At 39.7% G+C, this 9,668-nt stretch overlaps 1 protein-coding gene across 1 annotated transcript; it reads left to right on the plus strand.

Annotated features, from left to right (window-relative positions):
- The first annotated feature begins 1,004 nt into the window (after positions 1–1,004).
- On the plus strand, positions 1,005–6,803 carry si:dkey-56m19.5 (calphotin). The gene is made up of 2 exons (XM_051899650.1): positions 1,005–1,241; positions 4,152–6,803. The coding sequence occupies exon 2, from the start codon at positions 4,158–4,160 to the stop codon at positions 5,961–5,963; it is 1,806 nt and encodes a 601-aa protein (XP_051755610.1). The 5' UTR covers positions 1,005–1,241; positions 4,152–4,157; the 3' UTR covers positions 5,964–6,803.
- Positions 6,804–9,668: the final 2,865 nt, after the last annotated feature.

Genomic DNA, 9,668 nt, shown 5'->3' on the forward strand with positions numbered 1-9,668 from the left:
TACATAAGGATCAATAATTATTGACACAGACCATCCTTTACCTTTTATTTTTCTGTTTTTGCATTCTGATTATGTCTACTACCTAATTCATTGCTTCTCAAATATTCTAAGTTTATTGTAATGTTAAAAATCACTTACTGTTTACTACAACTTTACTGTGATTTCTTTCTCAGATTTAATTGTCTTTTTAAACACGTATTCAACATATGGTGGTTGGAGGGCACATAAGACAAAATGTTCTCATTTTAGAGCATCATTTAGAATAGTCGATGCTTGTTGAATGTGAAGCCTGTTATAAAAGGTGAAGAAGAAGAGTTAATGTTTGTATATCTTTCATTTTATTTACATATTTCTAGAGTACATATGAACGGGCCTAGTAGAATTTCATTGCAACTCTGCCTGTACTATTAACACCAAGCAGCCAAATTACACAAGAGTGCCATGTATCAGACTGCCTTAAAGTGGAATGTAATTATAGGAATGACCTCATGGCTCTCTTTCACATTACTTGACTTCTCTGTCTTGTGAAACAAAATGTCAATCAGAAACAATATTCTGGTGGTTTACAGACGCAGAGAATTTGATTCATTCGGAGTTGTCAAGATAAGAACAACTTTAGTTGGTCTTCCTTTAACAGAATAATTGCTTAGGACAGGATCAGTCCGTGAATGTCTTTACACTGTTAAAACAACACTGCAACTGAATTTGAAGGCCCTGCTTACAATTCCCTTCATTCTCCTCTCCTTCAGCCATGGGGGTGGAGAATTGCTGTTACCCCTGTCTTTACACACACACACACACATAGAGAGAAATGTGTGCTAAAACCAAACAGGCAGGTGGAAAAAAAGGCAAACCCACCAACTTCAAGTCAAAGGAATACGGTTGCTATAGTGATCACTTCAAAAAGTGAAAGAAAAGGGGGCATTATTCCCAAAACCCATTATAAAGCCCATCTAATCTAGTAAAATATGCACCCAACGTGAGGGGGAAGGGAAGGGAGAAGGAGAGGGAGGGTATATGGATCGTGGGCAGTGGGCAGGAGAGGCTGTGATAACGACAGATGTCTCACAAACCGTGGGTTTAACAGGAGGGGTGAAAGAAGAAAAAACGCCCAGTCGCAGATTGGACCTCAGGGAGAGAGTAGGACTGGCTCAGACTGAATCACATTCACTACTACAGGAGAAAAGAAAGTACATTCAACGCATTCTTTCGCGCGGAGTTCAACAGAATCAGAGAAACAGGTTAGTAAAATGTTAGTCGCGATTTTATAGTCTCTTTAAATAACGGGGGAAATCACTTAAAAAACAAAGCGTTTTATTGGGGCTGGAGATTCTAGCTGAACGCAGACTGCACGAGCCGTTCTTTGTTCTCGTTATTTTCATATGTCACTTATGAAAACTATAAACGTGCAACAAAAGCATCCCATATTTAGATTATTCAGTAACTCAACGTGATTTTTTATTTTTTTATTTCTAGAAATAGCTGAATATCTGAATGTCACTTTATAAATGTCACATTTAATCTTTCTGAGCATAATATTACCATGGGATGGGATTTTGTGACTGGTCTCAAATGTAACTACTGAGTTAAAGTAGCCTAAATATAAGTAAGATATAAAAGCTTGTATTTTATTTATTTTTTAAATGGAGCTGTGGGTTACAGGTAGCTCTTACCCAGTTTAACCCCTTGTATTTCGATCCCTTCTATGTCGTATTTCTATGGAAAGCATTGTTTTAAGGAAATAGGAAGCGTTATTGTGCACTAATAAGAATTTCATATTCAGAGACGTAACGGGGGGGGTTTGGCGCGGGGGGGGGGGGGGGGGGGTTGGGTTGGGTTGGGTTGTCTCTTACTTAAAAAAAAAAAAAAAAAAAAAAAAAAAAATATATATATATATATATATATATATATAACATTGATAGTTATGTGTTTTATTTTTAGCACTGATCATTGAACATTGTTATAACCCGCAGCCATGGGATAGGCTTGGCTTGACATTCTTGCTCCCGGTTTTTCACCACGTCTTCAAGGACATAACTTTCAGACCGTCATTAAGGAGATTTCCTTACACCACATTAATGAATGACTTCATCAAGCTAGATTTGCTGGAATAATAGAGGCTGTGAAGCATAGCCTATTGGCACAGAGCTCTGTAAGTGGCTGTAATAAAAACTGTCTTTAGTGAGAGCTGACATAGGCAGCACATCTCAGCGGTTGGACTCATTTGCAGATTGCACTGGGGTATGACTGCGTATCCGGTCTTTGTTTGCCCCAGTGCAGTACTATGGACAGCTCCTATTGTAACCCCGCCATGCTGCAGCTGAGTTGCAATAACTGCAGGTTTTTAAAAGGTTGCAATTAGTGCCATATCCCTTGCAAGAAAAAAAAAAAAAAAGAAAGAAAGAAAGAAAAAAAACATTTTTAATCTATCTACCTCACACTTTCATAATTTCACATATATTTGAAATCAATTCTATATATATTTAATGGCTGTCGATTTAACGTGTTATTTTAATTAATTAGTTATGGAAAAATAATGCCTTAAAATTATTTAACGCACCCGCCCCGCCCAGAGCCGTCTGCTCTCTAATTGCTCTCGCGGGATTTTGACATCATACACCAATCGGTCTGCGCAGCACTGCTTCAAGTCAAACACACCTATTTACTTCATTCTTGAATGAATCAGCCGTTTGAACAAATCGAATCAAATGAATGACTCAATAACTTACTCATTTAGACATTTACCACCACCTACTGGCAGATTTAGTTTCTTATTTAGAGTATCATTTCATAAAAAAAAAAAAATAACTTCATATTTTGGGGATAGTTTGCCAAAAAATGAAAATTCTGTTTATTTACATTTAGGCTACTCACCCTCATGTCATTTCAAACCTGTATGACTTTCTTTCTTTTGCAGAACATAAAATATATTTGGAGAATATTGGTAACCAAATTGTTCTGGTCTGTAAATATGGCTACATTTACATGACAACGATGTACCAAAAAGAAAAAAAAGTTTTTCCTTTGCGTTTTTCGAGTACAGACGACATTATTGTCAAAATGATCCCTGTTCACACGGATCCGCGAAAACGATTAAAAATGCTGTACTGCATGTCAGGCCAGTAGTTGGCGATGTCACTTTGTAAAGAAAAACTAACCCGCCTTAAGACTGAACGAATAATATGCATGCGTATGACATTTTTGTAGTTTAGGATAACATTTTCAAAAACTTGCACTTTGAAACCCGTTTTCAAACATTTGAATTTCAGGGCCCTAAAAAGTTGTTGTCGTGTAAACGAATGGCAAAAACGCATAAATGTTTAAATTTTTTAGTTGAAAATGGTGTTGTGTAAATGGCCCCTATATCTATATACTAATTCAGATGCAGCTTCTGAAAAAAATCATGACCGTTGTAACCTAAAAGTTTATGTGTAATAAATTCTATGTTGAATCAAATAAAATATTTCTTTCAAAAGCTACTTTTTGTAATGTCTTTTAGATGCTTTTCTCTTTTAACACAATAACAACTTTAAATTATCTTTTTGGGGTAATATCTCAGCCAAATTTTATGTGCGATTAAATTGCGACATAATGTAATTAATTAGATTAGAATTAAGTAGCATCAGTTGCATTGACAAATGTGGCCAAATTTTATTCAGTTCATGTTATCTATAATCAGCCTTTCCCCTGAATCTTGTCTTTTTACCTCGCCAAACCAAGTGGTTTTACTAACCCAACCAGACATGAAATATGCCAAGAGAAGTGAATGACTTTTATATGATTTTTTAGTAGTAAAATGTAGTAAAATATATGAGTTTTTTTTTTTGTAGTAAAACTGTATACAGATTGATAGAATTAAAAATTAAGACATTATAAAATACACTGACGTGTTGGTTTTAAATTAGCAGTAGGTTTGGTGGCGAGCTTTCTAAGGATTCAGAAGTTAAAAGTGCTGTACTTCTAATCGAAATCATTCTACCCCATTATATACAATCATCACATGCTGCCTTAACACTGTAAGAATGGGTTTTTGAATAATACTCATAATGGATATTGCTTTGGATAAAAGCATTTGCCAAATGTATAAATGTAAATATATTGAAATGCAGTGATGTTTATAGCTTACATAAGATGTTCTTCTGCTCCCACAGGTCATCATGGGAGGCAAGATAAGCAAACGGAAGAAGGGATATGATGTCAGTGACCCTAAAGAGAAGAAAGAGGAGAGTCCTGTGGCAGCAGTTGAACCAGCTGAGAAGAAGGCAGAGACCCCTGTGACTGAGGCAGTGGCTGCACCACAGGAGGCTGCTGCAGTAAGTGCCGCAGCGCCTGTGGTAGAGTCTGAAGCACTGGCTGAGAAGACTGCATCTCCTTCAACAGCACAAGCAGAGGTGAAGAAGGATGATGCTGCACCAGAAAAACCAGTGGCTACAACAGAGGAATCTACTGCTGCACCTAAAGAACCAGCAAGTGCTCCTGAGGAACCAGCAGCTGTAAAGCCTACAGCTGTGGCAGAGTCACAAGCAACAGAGGTAACAGCATCTGCATCAGAGGCAACAGCTGTAGAGACAACAGCTGCTACACAGGAGGTACCAGCAGCAGAGGTATCAGCAGCTGCAGTAGAGACATCAGCAGCTGCACCAGAGGTATCAGCATCTGCAGTAGAGACACCAACAACTGCGCCAGAGGCATCAGCACCTAAGGAACCAGAAGCTAAGGAACCTGAAGCTGCACCAGAAGCATCAGCAGCTGAGGAGTCTTCAGCTGCACCTAAGGAACCAGCAGCTGAGGAACCTACAGCTGCACCAGAGCAACCAGTGACAAAAGAACCTGCAGCTGCACCTGAGGAACCAGTGACAAAAGAACCTGCAGCTGCACCTGAGGAACCAGAAACTGCACCAGCAGCAGAGGAATCTGCAGCTACACTCCAGGAACCAGCTGCTGTACCAGAGGCACCAGTGACAGAGAAACCTGTGGCTGCAACAGAAGAACCAGCTGCTGCCCCGAAGACGCCAGTTAAAGAGGAACCTCCAGCTATACATGAAGAACTTGAGGCTGAGCCAGCGGCACCAGTGGCAGAGGAACCTATAACACTATCTGAGAAACCAGCAGTTGTGGCCGAGCCACCTGCAGCTGCACCTGAGGAACATGCAACTACCCCCAAGGCTGAGGAATCTGCAGCTGCACTTGAGGATTCTGCACCTGTGCCAGAGGAGCCTGTATCATCGCATCAACTTGCAGCTTCACCAGTGGAACCTGTCACAGAGGAGGTAGTAGAGAAGGTGGTTGAGGAGGTTGCAAATGCCAGTGAATTGTCTGACAAAATTACAGAAACCACAGTGGTCACGCCAGAACCAGAGACTGACACTGAGGCAGCAGCTCCACAGCCAGTCGCTGAGTCTATCCCAGTGCCAGAACCTGTTTCCGAGGCATTGAGTGTGGCAGAGGTTGAGATGGCTGTGCCTTCCCCAGAAGAACCCACACCAGTCACAGAGCCTGAATCTGAAACTGCTGCACCTCCTGAGGTCACACTAACAGAAGCAAATCCTGAGCCACCCCCAGAGCCAACACAACCTGAACCTACGACAGAGCAAAATATTGCAGAGGAGTCCATTCCCACTATTGTCATCTTAGAATCAACCTCAACCAATGAGCTCTGCCTTGAGGAAACTGCCCCGACTGTCACAGATGAGAAGCTGAATAATGGAGACTGTGAGAGTGCTGGCTCAGCAGAGGAATCTGTGTCAGCTCCCCCTAAGGTAAATGGGGAATGCCATGAGCAGGCATCAGACATAGCCCCTTCGGATGTCCTTGAGTCCCCGGTTGAGGCATGTGTAAATGGGGTGAAGGACAAAGAACCTCCTCAAGAGCTGAGTGACTGTGAAATGAAAAAGGACTTGAGTTTAGCTGCTGACTTTCAGGTTCCAGCTCCGATTGGCGACATGGTAGAGGTGCCACAGTGAGTCGATTTAATCTGAGAAACAAACCTAAAATGTGAATCCCATATTGATGCAAACAAACAAATGAAACAATCGTCTGACAGCACAGGCTTTCTGAAAATAAATGTGAAAAATGCCTGTTGTGTTCTCTCAGGCAAAGGAATTTCTGGTTAACCAAAAAGAAATACAACCACCCAAGAGCTAAGAGTGCGAGAAACAAAAAAAGAATGAAACAGTGAGGGTCAAAGCCTAAAAGAAAATGGAAGGGAGGGAGAGAGAGTGAGAGAGAGAGAGAGAGAGAGAGAGAGAGAGCGGATGGTCTTTGAAGTCTTTGTGGCCGGTGTCCTGCTGTCATTGAAGAGGGCGAGCTTGCAGGCCTGGTTGAATATGTAAGCCAGGGAGATGATGATTACATATGAACAGAAAATAAAAAATAAAAACAAGATGGCAGAATGGAAATGCTGGACAGTAACAATGGTAAAAATGAATTGAATGAACAGAATCATCTTTTGTGTGTGAGCCTGATGCATATTGTAATGGTTTATTGGATTAGCATTTAATAGTATATAATCTAATTTAGACCACATTTCTGTCACCATTTAATACAGAGATTTGAGGATGAAGCATTTTGAAATTTTCATGTTGGGAGAATCAGTGGGTAATGTTCATTTTAACTTAATGGCTTGGCTTAGAAAATAAAACACTCTGTTATACCTTAAAAATGTTTTTTTTTTTTTTTTTTTTTTCCTCTCTCTCTTCTTCTTCTTCTTTTTTCTTTTTTGCACTTTTGTGAATGTTGTGCTGAATGGTTGGAACCTGTAATACTTAAAAGAGTATTTCAAATAAATGTATGATGCAATGTCATGCATAGAGCAAACCCATTTTGTTTCAATAGCATGTGATCAGCATGTGCAGTGTTGGCTCTGAATTAATATAAGAGTAGTGTACTGCAGACAGCTGCAACAGTTACGTTCAAGGCCTGTTTTCCACCATTTTGTGTGACAGTAGAGATCTGACTGGCAGGTCACCATTTCAACAATGTCCCAAGAGTCATTGACTTTGTAAATTTGTTCTGTGGGGCTGGGCCTCAGACACGTGTTGTTTTGAGTAACATGGAACATGTCCGTGAATGCAAATGTCTGATCAGAGGCTTAACTCAGCAGTCAGGTTGTGGTAAAACAGGGGAACGTATTTTCATTCTTCACAGGAGGAAAGAGGTTTCAGGATAACAAGGGTGATGCCATACAATGCAGCAGACTGCACTGGGGGAAAAGGACTGAGAAAGGTCTCTTCTTGAAAGGAGGAGCTCCGACACAGTGTAGGAAGGGAGAGAGTGGCCATGACAAACAAGATAATACCTTCAGACATTTTTACATGTACACATACACACAATTAACCTCTACATAGAGGTCTCTACATAGAAAGGAAAATGCATGAACAAATTAAGAACATGGGACATGAAGAGCTCAATAAACTCAAAAAACAAGTACTGTGAACAACATGCTACTCTCACCTACTATTTAAAAGAAAAGAGAGGCTTTTGCACATAAGTGCTAATGCACAGAACTGATTACAGGGTATGTTAGTACCACTGTGTGTGTGTCTGTTAGCATGAGAGGAGAAGCATGAGAAAGGCTTTGCTAGAGAAGATGCTGGAAATATCTGAAGGTTCCCAAGTGCCCTCCGCAGGCACCATAATGAGCTCCTCCACATACCAAGCACGAATTCTCAGGTTTCTAAAAAAAAAAAAAAAAAAAAAATACACACACACACAGGCATACAGATTTATGAAAGGAATGTTCTCTAAAGCTGAGGGGGGTGGGGGGTGGGATGGGTGAATGAACTCACTGGCTTCAGTGTTTTTTAGAGTCACAGTCACTCATTCTCTGTTTAACATTTGTGAAACGAGAATGGAGAGAATGTATTTTGTGAAAAAAAAAAAAAATGCTATTTATTATTTAGTTGAGCATGAACTATCCATTTCAGTTTTTGGTTATACGTGAAAAAATGCTATAATATCTTGCACTGTAAGTTCTTAGGGTCTTATAAAGTGCTTTTACACAAATGCTGTTTGTCACCAAAAAGAAATCTCTGGTTTGCAGATTTAAGGGGAGAGGTCCAGTGTGAGGAATTTTCTATACAAGGTGTCCAGTTTCCTCGTCCCATCTTACTGTGCTTGGGGAGCAGGGTTCCTTCCTTCCTTCAACTTTCTCTCTCTCTCTCTCTCTCTCTCTCTCTCTCTCTCTCTCTCTCTCTCCCTTCCTCACTTATTCCCCCTCTCTTTTCCTTAGCTTTCATGCACAACAGATGAGAGGCCCTGCATCTTGATTTAAAGGCTCTCTACACAGTGCATAGTTGTGCAGCCACAGCTGCAGTGCTTGGATACACGAGCACTATGTGTTCTATACTGGTGCCTTGGCACAAAACTCAACGTGCTTTCCTGTTCCTGACACATGAGGACATTTGATCTTTCACTTTCACTCCCAATAATATAAATTCCCCTTCCTTGGTATAAATCAAAGCCAAATCTGGCACATACATTAAAAGTATTATGTAATTTAAAAATATTTAAATTTGGCATGAAATAGAAATTCACTCTATTTTCTAAATGCATCTTATTGATCTTATTGTGAACGATTCATCCATGCATTTTTAATTTTTTAATTTTATTTTTCGTAATTTTTAATCAATATGTCATAACTCGATCTTCCAGTGAAATGCCAGACTCTCTTATGATGTATGCCAGACTTTGCCAATCATTTAGTCCAATCGCTAAAATGCTGCCCCTTTCAATCAAGTTCAACTCGAATTATGATCTGCCTCTATCCAAGCCAACAACCAACAGACCAAAGTCAACAACCAAAGTCCCTGCCCTACATTTTTACTTTTCAATAATCAATTTAATGTCTCTCAGATGTATGCCAGAATACTGAAGAAAAGATCTGTCGCTACTTCTGTTTCATCTTGACTTTAAAGACAACTTTTTTGGGCAAAAAAAAAAGAAGGAAAAAACACAAATAGACATTGTGGGAGATTTAGATTTCACAAAATGTGCTAAAATGCTTTGTCATTGTGTGATATTTTGATGTGGTTGTGATCTGGCAGTGTTACAGAGAAAATAATATAATACCAAATATTTACTTTCATTTCTTTCTGTCATATATATACTTTTAATTGTTAGATTTTTGCAACATAATTCTGGTGGAAATGCCCATAAAAAATGTCTTGATTTGAATGGCAATAAAATGGTGAAAGGGAGGAATAAATAGAGAAAGAGCGAGAAAAATGCGAACAAAAGTCTTACGCCCTGACGTTGACAAAAAATGTGTGGTTTCTTTCTAAATCCATATCAGATGACCACAAGAAGGCCTTTTGATCCCTACAGATAAAAGTCAATGGGTGACTGTGGTCCAGGTCACACCAGTATTGCAGCAGTACACGCTGGAGAAAAAGACTGATTGTCTCACCCAAATGACTTCTTTCTAATACTGATTTCTATGCTTGAAAGGCAAGTTCAAAAACCAAAATGTAAAAAAAAAAAAAAAAAACTACAAAACCTCCACGGGGGATTCCCATTGTTTTTACTACTCCTCTCTTATTCTCTCACTCCCTTTGTGATTCATGGCCTGGCAATGCTCTGCCCATCTGTGCAGCTGCTCTATAAGGCTGTCATTATATGCGGGTCTGCAGAAGGCTTTCAGCCTGAGCTCAGTCATACTTACAACCAGT

The sequence above is a fragment of the Ctenopharyngodon idella genome, chromosome 7 (genome assembly GCF_019924925.1).
Source record: "Ctenopharyngodon idella isolate HZGC_01 chromosome 7, HZGC01, whole genome shotgun sequence".
Classification (NCBI taxonomy): Eukaryota; Metazoa; Chordata; class Actinopteri; order Cypriniformes; family Xenocyprididae; genus Ctenopharyngodon; species Ctenopharyngodon idella.

Coding starts and splice junctions, on each gene's coding strand:
- si:dkey-56m19.5 (XM_051899650.1), top strand. CDS start 4,158: ATGGGAGGCAAGATAAGCAAACGGAAGAAGGGATATGATGTCAGTGAC.